The sequence below is a fragment of the Gekko japonicus genome, unplaced genomic scaffold (genome assembly GCF_001447785.1).
Source record: "Gekko japonicus isolate JY-2015 unplaced genomic scaffold, Gekko_japonicus_V1.1 scaffold75, whole genome shotgun sequence".
Lineage (NCBI taxonomy): Eukaryota > Metazoa > Chordata > Lepidosauria > Squamata > Gekkonidae > Gekko > Gekko japonicus.
In genome coordinates this window covers 683,238-704,195 of record NW_015173124.1, presented here as the reverse complement: position 1 = coordinate 704,195, position 20,958 = coordinate 683,238, and the positions used below count along the sequence as shown (strand labels likewise).

The window sequence follows — 20,958 nt, the reverse complement described above, 5'->3', positions numbered from 1 at the left end:
AAATAGCACCCTTAAGACTAACCTTTAAGACTAAGACTAACTGAGTGGTGGGTGTGGCCTTATGACACACTTCCGGTGATGGCAGGGGGTATTGCCTTATGACACACTTCCGGTGATGTCAGGGGTGTGTGGCCTCATGACACACTTCCGGTGATGTCAGGGGGTGTGGCATATGCTAATGAGTTATGCTAATGAATTATGCTAATGAGTTCCCCTAGCTCTTTTTCTACGAAACGACCCCTGCTTATAGGGCATACTCCAATTATATTTTTTAAAAATAGCCTTCCTGGAGAAATTGTGGTCAGATTCTCAAGAAGACAGACCAGAGATGCCATTTTAAAAGCGACCTCAACAACTCCACTGAAAATCGGAAATATAAACATTAAAACTTTAAAAGACATTCCATTTGAAATTCGCCAAAAGTGGAAAAGCTATAAGGACTTAATCTCTTTTCTTCAAACCACTGGAATTTCATACAGAGGGTGTCATCTTTAAAATCAACGATAAAAGACAAAAGATTGACTCCACTTTCAAAGCCAAAGAATTCCTGAGACGCCAGTTGGGAACGGAAGAGGACTCTGCTGCAGAAACAGGTGCAGGCGCATCGAAAGTTACATATGATTTCAGAGATAGAAAACCGAAGTAAAGGCAAAAGGACTCTGAAAATTGCCTTTTGAAGCAACTAATATGAAGATGCTCAGAAAGTTCTCTCACACAACTAACACACTAACATTGAAGCTGAGACAAACAAGAACTCTACAAGTATATTGTTATATTAACACTTTTATTAATAACATTTGGACTAACATGGATATGATCCCCTCATCTTGGGTTTTTAGTTTAGTGTGGTTATCTATCCTTTATCCTTAGATGTTAGCCCCTTCCCTTACATTTTCTTTGTAGTTTTGTAGTCTCATTAAAAAAAACAATAAAAATATCCCTCCGGGGATGCAAAAAAAATGCTACAAAGATTAGACTTCATTAACTCTGAACAGAGATATTACAGTCTGAGGTTTCGACTGTTTACCGGGGTTCTGTTCATGCTCCTTGTCTCCTCACTTCTTAATTCTGATCTAATTCCTTGCATTTCTCATCCCGATACAGGATCATTCCAAACCTGGTCTCTAGAGCTTTACACATAGCAAAGTTCTTAAACCGAGCATGTGGCTCAGTGGGAGAGCACTTGCCATGCATGCAAACGGTCCCAGGTTCAGACCATGGCGTCTCTAGTTAAAGAATGCTGGGCAGCACGAGTGGGGAATAGAGGCTCATCTCTGCCTGAGATTCTGAAGAGCTGCTGCCAGTTAGACAATGCTAAGCCAAATGGACCAGTGGTCTGGATTGACTTTAGGGCAGCTGACAGGTTTATGTTCTTGGACTGGGGCTAAGAGCTCAGTGGTAGAGCACCTGTTTGCACACAGAAGGTCCCAGCTTCAATCCCTAATATCTCCAGGTAAAAGGATCAGGTTTTAGGCAGCACCAAAAAACCTCCACCTGAAACCCTGGAGAGCTGCTGCCAGTCCGAGTAGATGATACTGACCATTATGGACAAATTCAGTACAAGGCAGCTGAACACATTCATGAGTCCCACTGTCTCCTGGTTAAGCATGCACACTATACCTTCCACAGAGGTCAGCTGGACTTCAGTTTTCAGTAAGACTGGTTCCCCCCATGTGGAAAGTGCCACGGACTTGGCATGTTTTTCACCATAGATCTCACCTGTGGAGACAGTATTGTTGTCAAGACCACTAGATGGCTGATTAGCATTCATCACACATGCCTGTACACTACCAGACAGAACTTCTCTTTCTACACTCCTCTGCTTCTTTTCTTCAAACAACCGTAGCAGGATCAACAATGCTAGATTTGCCTTCAGAAAAGACAGGAAGCAACAGGAGAAGGTTCCATGGAAGATTAGGTATTTTAATTGTCTGAAAGGAGAGAGAGAACACTGGTATGCAGAGCTTTTCTTTTCCCTGAACATGGATGTGAAAAGCTGCACCGGCCAGAAGTCTCTCTCCTACACAGTCATTAGAAGTACAGGAGCTCTGTTCTCTCTTCCACCTCATCCATTTAACTATGCCAGTAGTCTCAACACCTCAGAATACCTGCTAAGTTAGTCTTAAAACTTCTTTAAGGAGAAAGAGTCTCCCCTGTCCCTGCTGAGCCTGACAGATTTATGCCAAAACCAGGTTCTGACCTCCTTTCTTCCCCACAAAAGTCCACATGTCCCTCCAGCTGAGGGATTCTGCAATCTGGCTTCCTAAGCTCTTCAGAAGACTCTTTGCTGTGTCTTTCAAGTGAAAGGAGCCCTCATCCTGAAAAGGAACAAAAACTATGTTATTGGACATGATTTTCTAAGTTTTGGAATAAGCTTTCATTTTTAGTTGCAGAATCAGTTTGATTGGACCTCCTGCTTTAGGTGTTACTCACAAGGAGTAACCTTCTTTAATTTTGCAGCAATTTTATTTATAACTTTGAAAAAAATGCCTTGATAAATTCCAGAATTTCAGTACCCATTCGGCTTTACTTGATCAGCAATCGGAAAAACAATTCAGCAATTTCTTCAAGAAAATGCTATCCCCTACTCATTAGAAACAGCTGGATGTTTGCCTCCTCTGAACATTGTGGACAATTATCCAGTGAATTTCTTGAAAAGAAAAAATTCAGCAATTTCTTCAAGAAAATGCTATCCTCTACTCATTAGAAACAGCTGCTGAGTATATTACTGTTTTCTGTTTCTACGGAAAGAGTTGAGACTCCAGCTTCACTTACCTTAATAGTGAAGATCAGGATGCGGCCTCTGGCCACCATATTGAGGAATAGGACCATGGCTTCATCCTCATGTGGAGAGTAAGTATCGAAAACCCGCTTTGCCATCACATGTCCCTGTTTGGCATTCATAGACATGGAGGTGGATCATGTTAGAACACACATAGCACATAAAGCACCAGCATGATACTACTCAAGAGTTGAGGTATGTTAAAGGGCAACAGAAACAGTGTTAAGTCAATCACAAAACCCAAAGCCATTGCAGAATGTGTGCACTATCCATGGGAAGTCCATCGCCATCATATCTGCCTGCCTTTTCAGATTCAAATGCTTACATGCCCATATCTTCATGAATAATCTTATTTTTAAAAGGAACATTATGCTATCTGAGATCTGCAGTACAGATGTAGGAGAACAATTATTCTCTGTGAGGAAATGTACAAAAGCTCTACTTTCTTGACGTGATTGTAAAAAAGAATGAAAGCAAGAACTATGAGAGATGGGGCAACACAATCATCAACCTACATCATCAGGTAAATAAACAGAATCAATCCATTTACTCCTGGTTTTGGAGATATCCTAAATATTAACCACTCTTACTCAAAGACCCTCATGCACTGTAAACAAATGACTTTACACCTGCCTTTTGAAAGAAAAAACAGATCCCCCCCCCCAAACATACTACCGTAGGATTTGTTTTCTTGCTTACCGTAGCCTGATTTAACACAATCACATGGATGCCTCTGCCCTGCTCCCGGGCTTCATCTTCCAAAACCTGCACTACGATAAGAGCAATAGTGGTAAGACTGTATTTCTCCAGCCACTGCCACTCCCACCCCCTTTTCCAGGAACTTCACTCAATAATTGCTGTTTTCTGTAACATGGAGATTGCCTCAGAACTTGTATTGTGCCACTGCCTCTCTTGACTCAGGGAACAACAATCCAACACGTAAGCAAGAGCTACAGCTAGATTTTATACCAAAAATATTTGGAGCTTAGGTACAATAGCACCATAACAGGGTAGTGGCTTTTAAAAAAGGGATGGAAAAGGCTGGTGAAATAGAATTGTACAACACCATTTCAAAACAACAAGGGCCTCTCCATTCCAAAGAGGGGAAAACAAACAACATGGGTTTAGTGGTGCCCTGACTACACCTCAGTTGTTCATTCCTGTTGCAAAGCACAAGCCCTCACCGTTGTTCCATCCACCGCCACATAGACCTTGGAGCGACTGGAGTACACCTCAATATCCAGAACTTTCCTGCTGTTGACTGGCCTCCGTGGAATCTCCAGGTTCTGCAAGCCTTCATCTAGGAGGGAGGGAGGGAGAGAACACCAATATGTGCATGCCATTTTCCAGCTCTGGGTCCAGAATAATCAAACACCCCAATGATTACTTTAATTAAAAGTAGTTATTTACCCTAAAAGGTTATCTTCCTTGAAATCTCTCCCCAGCCCCATATGAAGGTTTTCATAATACAAATAGGAACATTTCTTCAAGAAAATACTATTATCTACTCACCAATTTTATCTGTGAATTTAGGATTCTTAGCTACCCCCTTGAATAGATCTGAATCTCCAAAAGATACCATTAAACTCTCCCACCCACAGACTCTTCATTATGGAACATTCTTTCTCTTTGAAATCTGCTGCAATGCATATGTAGAACCTTGCAGCACCACAGAGAACAGATCAAGTATGACAATCCTGGGTTAGGGGTGTGGACTGGAGCCCATGATATGAGAGATTTGAGCATGCTACTGGGGAAGGCACCAGCTCGGGTACATGGACACACTACTGACACCACCCAGTTACAACCTTTCATACTCACCATAATCCTGAGCAGACTCCTCTTCTTCACTGGCTGCCCTCCTAGTGTCCAAGATCAGTTTTATGTTTACTATGACAGTCACCAGCAAGAAGAGAACAGCCCCTGTCTGCAAGGCAAAGCACCATCCACATCAGACCATTAAAAGATTCGAACGGGAAATCTGAATCCTATCTTCCTGTTTCAAAAGGTGCTGTAGGCAGAATCCAGATTAAATTATATACCATACCACCAATCAGCAAGACAGCAGATTCAAATGAGGCACAGTATTACGCCTTTCACCTTGACCTTTCACCCTTCATAGGTGAAACTTGGTCTCTGCTACTTTATTTGCATTCCAACATCTCATTCTTCATTGAAAAACCTTGTTTTAGTGGCCACCCATAGTATGCATGTTTTTAAAGTGTCTCGCCCATAATTCCATCTTTCTTTTGCATAAGGGGCAGCAGAGGAAGGTCACCTCAATGCCTACTGGAGGCACAGCCCACTGTCCTTGGCAGCCAGCCAGCCTTTATTGAAATTATGCAGAACTGACTTCTGGCATTTGGAGATGGAAATCAGTTGTGGGTCAAGTCTCACGTGACACAAACTTGACAAGGCCTTCCAAGCTTTGTTAATGGGAATATTATCAAGAGGCACAATCCTTTCAATGAGCTGCTCTCAGGAGAATCCTATGGCATGCAAAGAGGACCAAGGAGGATTTGAAATGCTATCTTCAGAATATGCAGCGTTTGACTTTTTGATACTACTAAACTTACATCAGCTACTCTTGGATTTCAAATAGAAGCTTTTTTCCTAGCATTTCCAGGTATCCACACTAGCATCCAACTGTTGTTACTAATATTTTTGATCCCCTTAAGCCCATAGTGCTGGCAAGACAAGCTAGAATCCATTGAACTACCAGTCTGGTATTGACACCTACACAAGAGCAATCAGCATGAGAAGCAAGAAAGCCTCTCTGCCTTTTGGATTAACACCCTTGGAACACTGGACTGTGGACACAAGAGACAGCTCATACAGTACAGTATAAGTGTCTAGCACAGCACCATGGGGTGTAGTCATCCTATATAGATCAGACTGTTATTTTAAAATGTGGACATCATTTTAGACAGAAGCACAGCTGATTTCAGCTCAGTGAAAACCAGGTGCTTGGTAGGAATACAGAACCAAATAATTTGAACTGTTGGGTCTGCATACATCTGCATAAATGGTCATAAGGATAGTGTCAAGGATAGTGTTTTATATTTTTACTACCCGTGATAAAAGGTTATGCAACTCAGAAACCTACACTGTCTTTGTGATCAGTTAGTAAGAAATGATTCAGGGAAGAGCTGGCAGGACGGTTTCTTTTTAGGTTAATGTGGGGCATGGGGGTAAATTTCAAGCCCTTCGGGGTAGGCAGAGTCCAGGCATGGTGGTCTTTGCCCTCACCCACTTTAGACAGCCATGGTTCAGGGTGACACAGGAGTCCATATTCAAGGAGATTGGGGACCCCCTCCCTAACTAACAATAACAGGAAAAAAGGTGGGTAGTCGTGTTGGTCTGAAGCAGCAGAACAAAGTTTAAGTCTATTAATAGTCTACATGGGCATTGGTTACCTTCTCTCATATGTTCCAGTCCAGACCTTAAGATCACAGGGAGAAGCCCTCCTGACTGCCCCATGATTATGAAACAACCTCCCCCAAGATGTGTGCCTGGCCCCTTCACTTTTGATCTTTAGGAAGCAGCTGAAGACAGTTTTATTTAGGATAGAATTTGACTAATTTAGTTTTTCTATTTATTGGCAGTCCTAAATTGTCATTTTAAATTATGGTCTTTTATGTATTTTTATGGTTGTTGCTTTATCTACATTGTAAGACAGAAAGGTTGCGAATAATCTTTAAAAAAATATATAACTTCAGCACTTTAAGACCACGGGCAGCTGCTCCCTCCCTGCAAGCAGCAAACAGGAGCCTGCTCCCACTTAATTTCTCAGTGTGTGTGCTGCAGCCTGAGGAAGTCTTTGGGTTCCAATCCTTTGTCTCCAGGCTACCTGGGGTGGAAACTGGTGTCAGGGCTGGTGCCTCTGCAGCTGGGAGAGAGCCACCTGTCTGTCGAGGTTTGCGTGGTGCTAGCCCACTGCAGGTTGCGAGTGGTGTGAGAGTATCAAAGAAGACGTAAGTCTTATAGGCTTGGTGTAAGGTAAAGGTAAAGGTTCCCTTGCTCGAAAGCCAGTCGAATCCAACTCTAGGGTTGCGGTGCTCATCTCCGTTTCAAAGCCGAAGAGCCAGCGCTGTCCGAAGACGTTTCCGTGGTCATGTGGCCGGCATGACTAAACAACAAGGCGCACGGAACGCTGTTACCTTCCCACCGAAGTGGTACCTATTTATCTACTTGCAATTTCTTGCTTTCGAACTGCTAGGTTGGCAGGAGCTGGAACTAGAGACAGGAGCTCACCCTGTCTTGCGGCACCCGGGTCTTGAACCGAGCCTCCACCAATATATTGCACAGAACGACAAAATGCTCACGCAGACACCAGGTTTCCATCAAGAGGGTAAAGTACACAGTACAGCATCATACTTATACTAGCATTGTCCAATCAGGACCCAATGCTGAGTCACTGTTAATTAGCTCTGCTATCAACTAGACAGAACCGGTTGGAGCCAGCTCTACTGACACCCTGAGCTGTCAGCTCCTGTCAAAGAGATTGATATGATCTACAGCCAGACTTATAGAACACATGGATGTTGAAACTGTCAGGGCTCCCATTGGCCATGTGAAGTCAGGGCTCCAGGGGCACATCTTTACTGTCCAAGAAGAAGTCCTCTAAATAAAGTTCTCCATTTCCTATAAACCTCTGAAATCTGTTCTCTCTCTGTATTTGTTTTTCTAGAGAAAGTAAAACACATGGTCATATTGGCAGCCCTAGGACTCAAAACAGTGAGAATCTTCCTTCTTTTCAGACAAGCATCTCAAGAGCATTGTGAATAATGTGAATACATCCCTCATTTGTGTCTTCCGCTCCCACAGGGCAGAACGGACAGTCTTCCCCTGCCAACATATCCTTATACAATTCCTCAGAGCAAGTTAGGCTATGAGTGAGCCTGGCCCAAGATCACCAAGTGAGCTGCAAGATTCAAACTTAGCTCTCTTTCTCCAGACTTAGTCCGATACCTGAACCACATCACCGCACTAGTTAATTCTCTTCACTAAAACAAAGCAGTTTTCTAGTCCCCAAGGCTGTGGATTTAATCTTGAGACTGTGTGTCTAATCTCACTGTAGGACTTTCAAAGATAGCGAATCTGGTATCCTCATCTTCCCACAGCTCCCATACACTTTCTCCAACCTATGATCTCCAGCAGTGGTCTTCTTAAATACAATATTGCCTACAAACAACTAAGCTGGTAGCAGAGCTGAGGGGATAGGATGCAAGAACAAAGATGGAAAGGGAGGAGGACTGCTTGGCCTAAACAAAGTTTCATGACTATGCAGTTTTTTGTTTATAGTTAACGCTCTCTGCCTCATTTACTTAACGGCATCATTCCCACCTATATTCCTTCTAAATATTCGAGAAGGTTGCAAATGGAAATTGGGAAAGCTCAAATATGATTCTACATATGGAATCTGGTTTTTTAGAAGCAGAAACTGAGTTTTTAAAATCTTTTAAGAATCACAGCAATTTTAGCCATACCTCCACTCAGAGACAAACATGGCAAAATACACAGTGATCATGTGACCTAATTTCCCACAGTACACAACAAGACGAATGCCAAGTTGTCTGCACCAATATACAAAATGGCCGTTAGGCCGAGAAATGCCATCTGACTTAGCAGGCGCTTCTAGCTTACCTTGGTAGGAAAGGTTGTATCATTGCTTCCATTACACTATTGTGGTAGGGTGGTTTGCAGAGAATGTCACACTGCCACAATATGTACAATGAAGCTCTAATGAACAGTGTTACTGTGACGCAGGGATTCAGGGCGACATGGGTTTCTATGGGAACCTGAACCTGAAGAGCCCAGCCTGTGTGCAATTAAGGTGTCAGCTTTCCACGCAACATTGACAGCTTTGTATTAAACTTGCTATTTTGAGACATGGGATCCAGACAAGATATTGAAATACATTTGTCATACCACTCTACTTATCACAATGTCAGATTCTTGAAGACAGCCGCATGGATTCCTTGGCCTTTTTGGGTTTCAAAAACAATGTCCGAAAAATTCAATACTAAATAAGTTGTTTCCAAGGTCATCAGATGCTTCTTGAAAGTAGAGAGAATGAGGGTTTAGAAATCAGTTTGTTTCATGCTCTCCTGTAGCCTTTTAATGCTCCCACCTTGGTCAAATAAAAAAGGGAGACACTGAGGAATTTCACATTACCCTTTTTAACCAGTTTTGAAGCCGTTTTTGATCTGTTGTGGAGTAAACCGGTATAGGACTGCCATTTCACACATGGCTTTCCCCTTCCGGTAAAGAGCTGGATCTGAAGCAGTTGCACCGCTTTTTCCTTCTTTTTCCCTGCCGTTTTTCACCCGTGTGGCTGATCTCCGGCTTTTTTTTTTTTAATGTTCACTTTAGAGTGCTATAGTGCTATAACACAACACTCCAGGCATTCCAATGGGGTTGATATAATGCTGTTACGTTATACCGTCATAGCACTATAAATCGAACGTTCCGCACGGGCGAAAAACGGCGGGGAAAAGCGCATCAGAACCGGGAGAGGAAACTACTTGGAAGCGGATGACAGGTAAAACGCTTCAGCCCCGTTTCCTAAATGGGACAGAAGTGTTTGTGTGTGAAATTACAAATATATTCCGGTAGGGAACCGGTTCTAAAACGGTTCTGTCTGAAATGACAGACCAGAAACCGTTTGGGAACCGTTCCTCTTCCGGATTATATCATCTGTCTGAAATTCCTCATTAATATTTTTGAATATTTCCTCAACTGCATTGGGAAAGAAAAGAGGCAGGACACAGGCTCCAAGGGCTTTTCCCACAAAGAGAAAGGCAGAATCTGAAGGAATTCAGGCATCACATGATTGCTGGACCCTAGCCTGGTTTGGACGAAGAGTTTCTCATGTATTAAAACTCTTACTGAACCAGATTACCTTGAACTGAGGGTGGGAGATTTTCCAGCACAATTCTAGCAGCATCCTGTAAAAACTTATAATGGCAACTAAGCCCCACAATGCTATAATGAGAAGATATGCAGTTATAACACCCTGTTGACATTGTAAAGGTATAAACCTGGCACTGGTGCCACTGGGCCAGTAGTGGGTATTGATGGTAGAGCAGCAGGGCTCACACAGTATCCTAAACATCCTTAGCCCATATTCTGTCCCGAGTGAAAAGATTGGTGTAAATATAAAGCAAAGTCCCCCACCTAGCACTCCTGCATAGTCATGGTGCAGGTTAGGATACTGATTTCTCTGCAGCCAAACCCAGATCTCCCGAACACTACATATATCCCAGACACAACACCCCTTTCTCAGATAACAGTGTGTGAGCAACTCTGGGCTACATCTATTGAGGAGATGACAGGAATGCCTTTCATGAATATGTAGCTGGACGTTCCCTTGTTGCTAATCCAGAACCTGTGTCCCCCATGCCTTGCAAAAAGCTACTCTGGTGACCTGAAGATTTGCATGGGGGAGGACAGGGGTTCTCAGTGGGTTTCCCTTCCAAGTGCACTGTGGCAGTGTCTGGGTGATATGCTTGGACTGATGATGCTTCCTCCCTTGCATGCGTGCCTGTCAAAAGGGTATGTGCTTGCAGGAAGGGATCTGAATCCTCACCAAGAAAGACTGCAGGTGTGGTGGAGTTACAGGGTTCCTACTGGACATGTTACAACTGAAGAGGTGCTGCATTTCCTCTGGTCTCTTGTGTTCATGGATGGGGGCAAGGCAATGTCAGGAACAGTTGCCAGCACTGCTGCATATTACTTGGCTCCTTTCATACGTGGCCGACAGACGGGTGTCACTGGCATGCCACTTGGTGATTGGTGTGTGGAGGCAGTGTCACTGCCACATTCTCAGGGACTTGAAGCTGAGTGTTTACTGGAATTACTTTTCTGTGCTGAGAGCATAGGATACCAGCGCCAGCAATGCATTAGCATCTGGGGCTTAAGACTGCACTGTTCAAGACTGAATGCAACCTTCACTAAAATAGCCCTTCCCTTAAAACAAAGGGCCAAAAATTTGGGTTCTGTCCTAGCATCTATCCAGGACACTGTGTAAGTTTTTAAAAAGAGGATAACTCAATCACGCAATCTCCTGTATCCAGTGTGAAGTGTTATGGTAAGGAACAGTGTTATCACACAATAAGCTGCATGTAGACTAGCCCTCCAGCTAGTTTTTGGAGCAGGCTCAAACACTTCTTCAAAGTACAAAGCAGACGAAGGAAGGGGACATCAGGCCAGGGGAAACAACACTAAAATAAGTGCAAAACAGAGAAGCAACATGCAGACAGGGTATTGTTCGTGAGAGGTGAGGCTTCCCTCATGCCCAGACTGCAAAGCTTATCTGTGCCCCAGTTCTTAAAAGGAGGCAATTGTGAAAGGCCTGTACTGGAATTTCCCTGTCAGTGCTCAACCAGCACTATTAGAAAGAAATACTAATGAAGGGGCCGTTTCTCATTTCCCATCCTTTAGAGGACCAGCTCAAATCTTTCTTTTAAAGTGCTCCACAGCCTAGCCCCACCCTTGATTGTGCTCCTCTGACCATATTCCCCTTCAGCTGTCCAAGGGCCTCCTTTCCCCTTAGGGGTGACAAACATAAGGCCTGGGGGCCAGAACTGGCCCATCCAGAGCTCTTATATGGCCCGTGAGCAACTAGTGCAAGGGAGGGAACAGGAGACTGCTCAGGGGAGGTTGGAGGAGCCACTACAAATGTGGTTCAGCACGGCAGAACAACCTCGTCTGCAGCAGTCAAACAGTGTGGGAGCATCTGCCCATTACTGCACCGTTGGCACACATGGCCCGGCCTGACAAAGTGACATTCATGTCAGATCTGGCCCTTGTAACAAATGAGTTCAACATCTCTATTGTAACTCCATTCCTCGGCATGGTAACCCCTCCTGGAACATGGTATTATGGTGCCTCCCATCTGCCTCTCCCCCTCCTCTCTCTTCTAGAACCACTTTTTCCACACAACCTCTGACTTATTCCTCCATCTTGATTCTTAGTTTTAAGTACCAGCATTTGTCCTTCTTGGGTCTCCACTCTCATTTTAGTCTGAAAACTCCTTGGGGTCAAGGTTCTTTGCATAGTGAACTCAAGGATGCCACAGACACTTATGTGTTGTATAACAAAAAATGAGGAGAAATATTCCTGAGTACCACAGAGTGCATTTCCTTCCTCCTAAGTGCAGCCCATCCTGACTCACCAGGGAATAGGAAGCATGGCCTTCAGGCAGTCTCTAGCCCCAGCATCTTCCCGTAATTAACTTCTTCCCGCCACTCACTGCACTTCTTCACCTCCAATATACGCTAAACAGCAAGGTAAACAGTGCTTAATTCTTGCAAATGTTCATGGGCTTCCACGTATTCACATTTTATTAGCAACCTCTGTTACATAAACAGATCTGCGTAGCAAAGCTTGCTAGAGGGAACACAGAGCCAATTAGTGCATCTAAAAATATATGGAGGGGAATAGTCTGTCACAGACACACAATCCAGCATGAAGTTTTCCAAGTCTCTGCCCCTCCTCCTTCTGTTTTGTCTTTTAATTGAAACTTGTTCAGAGCCATGGGGCAATAGGAGAAACTGACAGTTTGAGAAAACCTGGACCTACAGTGCTGCAAATCAATTGTTTTTTTAAAAGGCACCTACAAGGCCTATTTGTTAAGGATGAATAATGCACAACTAGCATGCGCACACTCTCATACATAGAAGAGGACAGACACACACTTCTACCTGCTGTAAAAATCTTGAGACTAATTGGACAAAGAAGGGTTCAGTTGCTACTAGGGCTGCATTAGTTTGTATGTGGAATCCTTGATCAGATCAGTCAGGGAAAGGAGAATCCTTCGTCAGACAGCATGAGTGAGAAACCTTGCAAGATGATACAAGATACAGTGCATTCTTTTTTTATCTTGCATAAGAGGTGAGAACATCTCAACTGATCCACCTCCAATAGCTCTTTGGTAGAAAATGCAGGCAGGCAGGAGGTGGCTCACCATGTAATCCTGTACAGAATTATTCTGGCCTAATAGCACTGAAATTAATGGATTTAGATTGGAGTAACTCTGCAAAGAACTACACTGTCACTCTCCCTGAAGAGATGAAGGAATACTCTAAAACTTTTAGAAAATGTGTTTATTGGCATTTTAGGTGGAGTCTACAGTGATGAATTCAGGATGAAAAGAGCCTCTCAAGTAAATTCAGAAATAGCAAAGCTATAAATACCTGCCAAGAATTTTAATAATATAAAAATAAGAGATCAGACGTGAGTTGCATGAATTACATGAACTGACCCTTTAAAATTTAAGGAAGAGACATTTCCAGATATTTCACCCTTTATGCCCCAGCATACATGGGCCTCTTCCACACCCTGCTCACATGCAGTGCAGCGGTCCAGAAGCTACCATTAGCCATTTTCTCCACCCCCTGGAGCAATGGGCTATTCCCTGCCTATCCCTTGGCTCTAAGGTCTAGTCCTCCCTATCCAAATCTCTCCCTCAGGCCAATGCCTTTTAAGTCTGCTTTGCCTACGGCCCTTCAATGCCAGTGAGGGGCCAGTTTCCAGCTATAGTCAAAAGGACAGAGTTTCATACGGACTTCACTTCTCTGCCAGGATTCTGGAACAGGGCATCCTAGCATGAGAGACTCTCAGCTCCTTTTATCCCTGAACACCACTAATAAAACATGCAGAAGTAACATGCAGAGCCTGTTCTTTAGATACATTTTAACCATTTGGAGCCAGTGACTGTGCAGAATGAACAGCTTGGATTTAGGAGATTCAGGCTCAATGTACGCTTCCTCCAAGGATTGCAGGGAGCCTTGGGCCGATCTCTGAAACTCCACTGATTTTGGCAAAATAGTCCATTAGTGTTAGATAGGGGCTTATAGACCATTACTGAAGGCACCCCAAACCTTGTATTGCCTCATATCAGAAAGGATGAATAACTCCCTAATTTGCCAAGTGCCACAGGGCTCATCATTGTTTCCTACCAAGAAACACATGCTGAAACTACTCATTTTGTGTAGATACGTGCTTTTGCTTCCATGAAGAATCACTATCACCTCCTCCTCATTCCATTTGTAAAGTTTCAACCTCCTTGAGCACAGAGACTACATAAACCAGAAGGATTTAAAGCTGATCTACCTTAATCCTAGCCTGACACAATGTATACATTTTAAGTGAGCAGAAGGCAGGGCGGGCTGGACTGGTTCTCACCTGAAACAGCCTCCGTAGGGCTCTCTGGTTGGTCAGCTTGTACTTCCAAGACAGATACCAGCTGCGTTTCTTTCGAGGCTTGGCTAGTGGATTAGGTTTCCACTCATCCATCGTCGTAGGGCAAACAGGATAGAGGAGGGCAGCATCTGCTCTTCAGAAGTCACATTCTACCAATGAGACCTGCCAGGGCAGAGAGAGCGGTAAAAGTTGAAGGTCATAAAGGTAAAGCTGGGCATAAGAGCCAACACGGTGCAACACTAAGTGTCAGGCTAGGACCTAGGTAACCTGGGTTCAAATTTGCATTCAGCCATGAAGCTCAGTGGGCAACCCTAGGCCAGTCTCCCTGAGCTACTGACTGGCCATATGCTATGCCACTGCAGTTCAGGGTTATTGTGGGGATATATGAAGGGGAGACAGCTATATAAGCCACCCTGAGTTCCTTGAAAGAAGGATGCAATTTGAAATATATGGTAGACAAGTCCATGCCAATGCAGCTGAAGCCCTATACACAAAAACAAAAAATTACAAAATTACAAAAAAATGAAAAAAAATTACAAGTGTTTAATATGCTTAAGTGTTTAACTTGGCCACTTGTTTCCAGACAAGCAAGCAGGACCCTGCTTAAGAGACTTACAACAGGCACTTAAACCTCTGTATCCCCACTGCACACTGGGTAACCATCTGTGAATAGCTCCATATTTATTAAAACATGGCTCAAGATGGTTTATAAACAGTCACTAAAACATGGCAAGTTAATACCAAATAAAAGTTAATAACCCCAGATACCACGCCCCCCCCCCTTTAAAAGATGCCCGGGCAAACCAGTAAGCCTTGCAGCGCTTTCTAAAGGCCTCCAAAGAAGGGGCTCCTTCACTTCTTCAGGGAGCCCATTCCACAGAGCAGGAGCCAGGATGGAAAAGGCTCAGGCGGGCGGGCCAGCCTCAGTGGGGGAACAGCCAGCAGGTGGTCACGGGTACTTGGGAGCACATGGGAGGAGACAATCCTTCAGATACGTGGGCCCCAGGCCATGAAAGGATTTAAAGGTCATAATAACCAGCACCTTAAATTGAATTTAGAAACTGGCAGCTGATGTAATTATTTCAAAATGAGTAGCATATGTTCCCACTGGTTCATCCCTGATGAAAAGTGGGTGGCCACACTCTAGAGCAGCTGCAGTTTCCGGATTGTCTTCAAGGGCAACCCAACACAGACAGGGTTATTGTAATCTGACCACGAAATTGCACAGCCATGGATAAGCAGGGCCAGACTGGCTACGGCTAGGCAAGGAGAGAGTTGGTCAATCAGATGCAGCCAATAAGGCACTCTTGGCCATCAGCCTGCTTTTCAAACAGCACCGCTGGGTCCAGGCACCCCTAAGCTCTTAACCTGCTGTGCAAAAGCCAACATTCCATTAAGGACAAATAAACCCAACCCCTGCAGAACATTAGCCTTCCCAACCAACATAACCTCTGTCTCCTCTTGATTCAGCTTCAGCTTGTTCTGCCTTAGTTTAGACCACAGCCTCAAGGCACCAGTTCAGTACTGAGAGAGAAGCATCTGGAGCCTTGGATAATGAAATATAGAGCTGCGTGTCTCCCATGTATTAATGACACCCAACCCCAGAGTTCCAGACAATCTCATTCAGTAGCCTCATGTATATAGAGAGAGCATGGGTGAAAGAACAGAACCCTGTGGCACTCCACAAGACAAAAACCACCCAGTTGATTCTGTAACTCTGGTGGGAAAGGTATTTCTGATTGGACAGAAAAGACCAAGACCACTGAAGGGCTAATCCTGTAACATCGCACTGCATACAGTTTTCATCAACCCAACACAAAAAGAATAATAGAATTCTACAGAACATTGATGAAAATCAAGATCTTCAGGGATACAGAATACCTACTACAAGAAGACAGGTTAAAGAGATTAAAATCCATCCTAGATGGGCTTTGGCTAAAACCAATGGGGAACATCATGGTGTTTTACCTTTCAAGAGAGATGCTGTTAAAAAACAGATCTCTCTTTTGTACTTTAATTTTGGAAGTGTGGATATGCCACCTCTCCTGTTACATGTGCTGTTATTTTAGCATGTCATGTGAACTACCTTAGGTACCGTGCATGGTCAAAAAGGATGTCTAGACATTTACTAAATAAATAAAATTCTGGGAGGCAAAGGATAGAGAGAGGAGATCTGAGAAGCATTCTTTCAAAGGAGAATTTATTCCCCTGCCTTTCTCAAAAAGCCACATAACAGACTACGCAATTTACATGCTGTGAAAATGTAAAAAAGCATGGGAATGCTTCTTAGAGGACATGTTAACATGTTGCCTAAGAAGCCTGACTGCTCCAGTAAACGGCATTCCTTCTTAGCCCACTCTGCATTTCTCCACCTCTGGTATTGTACAAAAAAAAAAAATTCTGCATCTTTCCACCTCTTTGCTACAGAGATCACTGGTTTTCTTAACATATGTCATTGTTTATCCTTCAACCCTTTCAGCACAAGTGTTAGGAGGAGCTGGAAGATTGAGCCCTACTGTATGTTTGCCAACACTTAAACAGATTACATGTACTTATTGGGAGCTTCTATCCTCTTGGCATGGCTTGGCCAGGGGAGGCATTGTGACAGAAAGTAAGTAACCACTAACCTACACTTCATTGGCTGACATCACAATTTTAAGCATAGCTACTAGGAAATAAGAAGTACTGAGAACAATAAGACTTATTTCCTACATGAACAGGATTAGAATTCGGCTGCTTATCACTGCTAGCACACCACAATAGTAGGCAACACAACGTGCCTGGAGGAGAAAGGGTACTCTACGCTAAAAACAAAACGTTTCCAACTGCTTGTTATTCTCTCCACCTCTTCTGTCTCACCCCAATGCTCTGCCACTTTTACATCTGCACTTACTCCTACGAATGAATACACGAGGGTGGGTAATCCTGAGAAAAGAAAAGACTGGTTTCACGGTAACTGGATTAAAATAAACCGAGCAGCACAAACCAGAGAACATGGAAGATCTTCCTACTTCCAACATGCTTCCCGCCCGCGCCGGTATTAGCAAAGGCAGAGTGCGCAGACAAGTGCCGATTTGCAACAGGGCAAAGGAAAGCGAGCTAGCAAGGAGGAACTGATCTCCAGGATGCTTATCAAAAGAAAACAAAAGCTCAGAAAGGTGGCGGTGATGCAAAACGGATCATAGAGTCTTATCAAAAGAAGGGCAGGCAGTTTCCCGAACGGATCTCTTGTTTACACACATTCACTTGATCGTGCCAAGCGTATCACCAAAGCAGCGGAGAATCTACTTACGGCCCGTAAAGGGGTTCGCGATGAGAGTGCCGTCCATGGCCAGACACCACACAGCGTACCGAAGCGCATGCAACAGCAAGTCCCCACCTCCTCTTCCTCCGCCTCTCGCCTTCCTTCCCCGACCAGTAGCAGGCTCCTGCGCGGCGAGGCTGGAATTGACGTGACTCTGCTTCCGGCGCGGGATATACGGCTCGAATCCAGCGCTTAAAGGAGATTGCGAGGCTGGTCCCCACTCGCGAGGAAGGGCTAATGGCAGAGCGCCTTACGGAAAGAGGCGGCCAATTACTTGCCGAGTGGACAAGCGGTAACGCGCGGCTCGCTCTCTTGGCCAAATGTTAAAGTTCTGGTTCCTCCTTGTAGGGGAGGGAAACTGACAAGACCATCGGCTTGCTGGTGAGGGTTGATTGCAGCCTGGCTGGTGTTAGGCTGCTGATCTACCAGCAAGTGCCCTCATGGATAGCACTGAGCTGTATGACCCAGGGTCGCCGAATCTCGTCGAATCTGGGAAACTAAGCAGGGTCGGCCCTGGTTAGTACTTGGAGAGACCACCAAGAAGACCAGAGAGACAGGCAATGGCAAACCACCTCTGAGCGTCTTTTGCCTTCAAAACTACAACATACATTCCACCACCACGACCACCACCCTCATTAATAAAGTGCTCTTAAATTGCCACTTGGCTAGCTCAGCAGGTCTGACCACATCCTATGAACTGCCAAACTCATCAAAGGCTGAGAGAAAGAGGAGTCATGCTGTGGTGTAGAGTTAAGGACTTATTACCCATGATGGTTTTCATACTTGTTTTTGTATAGATCCAGGTGGTCAGCTGGGTTGGTCTGAAGCAGTAGAACAATTTTAGAGTCCAGTTGCACCTTTTAAACCAACAAAGTTTTATTCAAGGAATGAGCTTTCATGTGCATGCACACTTTTTCAAAGACCTTGGAATGGTAGGTAAGGTTCAAACTTATAGATGGGCTGAACAGCAAATTAACATGCACAATGAAGATGTGCAAAGATGGAAATAAATAACAAGCTAAGGTTATAAGGTCAACAGTTGTAAAGCAATAAATATGTTAAAATAGCAGATAAATGTGTAAAGGTAAACTGATACTCTCCGTTCTCTCCTCTCAGGTGTGAAGGTCACTTATCAGCATTTTTTCTTTCTTATTTGAGGTGGATGCAGCAAAACATCCCGATATTGCTTCCATTACAGTCAGTATTCTAAGTCAGCTGGTAGTGATGATGTGATATCACTTCCTGGAAAAAACAGAATTGATGTCTTACCTCTCTAAGGAATCACTGGAAACTCCATGGTTTTAGCACAAAGTGAGATCTCAAAGGGCATTCATTTCTTAAAGCTACAGGCACTGCTTCGTTTTTTAAAAGATTTCAGATTTTTCTGCAAATCTGAGCCTTTTCTTAGGTTTAGAGAAAGATCTGTCTTGTCTATTTATGACATTAATCTGTGGATTTAAAGCATCTCATTTCTCCCTGTATCCCTGTCATGAGTCTAGGGTTGCCAACTGTAGGTTGGGAAATTCCTGGGGATTTGGAGGTGGAGCTTGGGGAGGATGGGGTATAATGCCATAAAGTCCACCCTCCAACGCAGCCATTTTGTCCAGAGAAACTGATCTCTGTTGCCTGGAGATTGCTTGTAATTCTGGGAGATGGTGGTGGCTGAAGGCCCAGGCTGAGGTAGCAGAAAGGAGGCACAGTGCCAGACTGGCTGCATGGAAACCCACCAGTGATCAAGCACAGTGCTCTGAGAGTAATACTTTCTTACAGGATCCTGGCCAGAGCACAGTGCAGCCTCAGGAGATCCGGCAAAGGGATACCAGCTTTGGGTTGGAAAATACCTGGAGATTTGGGGGGGGGGTGGAGCTTGGAGAAAGCAGGGTTTGGGGAGGGGGAGGAACCTCAACTGGGTCTAACACCATAGAGTCCACCCTCCAGAGGAGCCATTTCTCCAGGGGAACTGATCTTGGTCATCTGGAAATTAACTGTAATAGCAAGAAACCGTCAGGTGCCACCTGGAGATTGGTAATCCTACTCCAGCACCTGCTGGCAGTGAAGCTGGGCCCAGTTTAGTGTTGCCAGCTACAGGTTGGGAAATTCATGGAGACCTGGGAAATGGAGTCAGGGAGGGAACCTCAGTAGAGTATAGTGACCAACCAGATGTTCCAGAAGGTCTGTCAGTGGCAAAGAGGTCAAACTGTCCATCTGTTGCTGTCCCCTCCCAACAACTGGCATTTCAGTTTACAATGGTCCTGTTCACGCGGAGCATTTGCCGCGCTAAAGATATGGATGATAGGCGGATTTTCCAGGCGTGATCACACCGCAACATCTGGGAAGCGTAGTGCACCCGTGGCTAACCCGTGGCTTCTTGCCGAAGAACGATGTGCTAGTTTCCGGAAAACGCGGGGCAAGGGCGGGCGTCTGATTGCGTTTCCACTGGAATCCTGTGGCATCTGGCGCCCGCCCATGTCCCGTCGCAAACCGGATTTTTTTTTGTTTAAAGTCTCCACAGGATGCGCACAAACGCCCACTGGCACATGCACACACTGTGGTGAGGGGGAAAAAATCCCGTTTGCCACGGAAGCGGTGCCTAGCGATTGCCAGTGTGATCACGCCATGCAGCTTCTTTGCCGTGCTGCAGGATAGCCATTTGATCGGCACCTAACGGCATACCCACGGGACCTCCATGGGACATGTGATTGGGCTGCCGCGCGTTACTTTGCTCCAGGGCAAACAGCCACGCTCCCCCCCCCCGCATTTTCCGGCCCATGTGACCGGGACCAATGACTTTAAATATGGAGCTAGTGGCTACTGATGGAAATCTCCTTGAATCTGTCTAATTTTAAAGCTATCTATGCTCATGGACATCACTGCAGCCATTGGCAGTGAATTCCACAATTTAATAATTTTATTCAAATAAGTCTTTCCTTTTCTCTGCCTTGAACCTATTGCCCACCAACTTCACTGGGTGCAGGAAGTTCTAGTACTATAGGAGAGGAAGAAAAAGTTCTCTTTATCCAGTTTTCCCACCATATCAATAATTTTATAAATTTCTTCCCCCAGACTTTTTTGGTTTACAATAAAGCTCCAAATTCCTTAGTCTTTCCTTTCATCTTTCCACCACGCTCCAACAGTGATCATTGTGGTTGAAACTTTTTTCCAATGCACAATATCTTTTTTCAGATGGGGCAACCAGACCTATATATAGCATTCCAAATACAGCCGCACCTAGGCGTATAAATTTGCTAGGCATTTGGGGGATTGGTTCTTACCCCATACAGCACAAACTTCTTTATCTGTTATCTCACACAAACACACAAATATTACAAAGAAAGTTGACCATTTTTGCCATTAAGATTTTTAAAAAGTAGAGTATAATGCCATAGACTCTACCCTCCAAAGCCGTAATTTTCTCCAGGGAAACTAATGTCTGTGGTCTGGAGATTAGTTGAAATTCCTGGAATTTTCCAGACACTACCCAAAATTTGGCATCACTACCCCAATTAACTCCCACCTAATTAAGATTAGGTCAGGGAAGTCTGCCTTGCTGGATCAACTGCTCCACTAAGTACGACCATCATGTCTCTAGTTTCGTGCATGGACAGTCACAGCCCCAGAGCCAAGTAACCCTGCAAAGTCAATCTAATTGTAGAGAACAGGACAA

At 44.4% G+C, this 20,958-nt stretch overlaps 1 protein-coding gene across 1 annotated transcript in view; it reads right to left on the bottom strand.

Annotated features, from left to right (window-relative positions):
- POMGNT1 (protein O-linked mannose N-acetylglucosaminyltransferase 1 (beta 1,2-)) overlaps positions 1–17,352 on the bottom strand; it is a 41,674-nt gene extending 24,322 nt beyond the window's left edge. The window contains exons 1-8 of the mRNA XM_015421952.1: positions 17,283–17,352; positions 13,973–14,152; positions 4,604–4,709; positions 3,967–4,082; positions 3,482–3,547; positions 2,776–2,889; positions 2,201–2,318; positions 1,621–1,719 (exon numbers count right to left, since the gene is read on the bottom strand). Of these exons, the coding sequence (XP_015277438.1) occupies positions 1,621–1,719; positions 2,201–2,318; positions 2,776–2,889; positions 3,482–3,547; positions 3,967–4,082; positions 4,604–4,709; positions 13,973–14,083 (730 nt within the window). The 5' untranslated portion in view covers positions 14,084–14,152; positions 17,283–17,352. The remainder of the gene's footprint in view (positions 1–1,620; positions 1,720–2,200; positions 2,319–2,775; positions 2,890–3,481; positions 3,548–3,966; positions 4,083–4,603; positions 4,710–13,972; positions 14,153–17,282) is intronic.
- Positions 17,353–20,958: the final 3,606 nt, after the last annotated feature.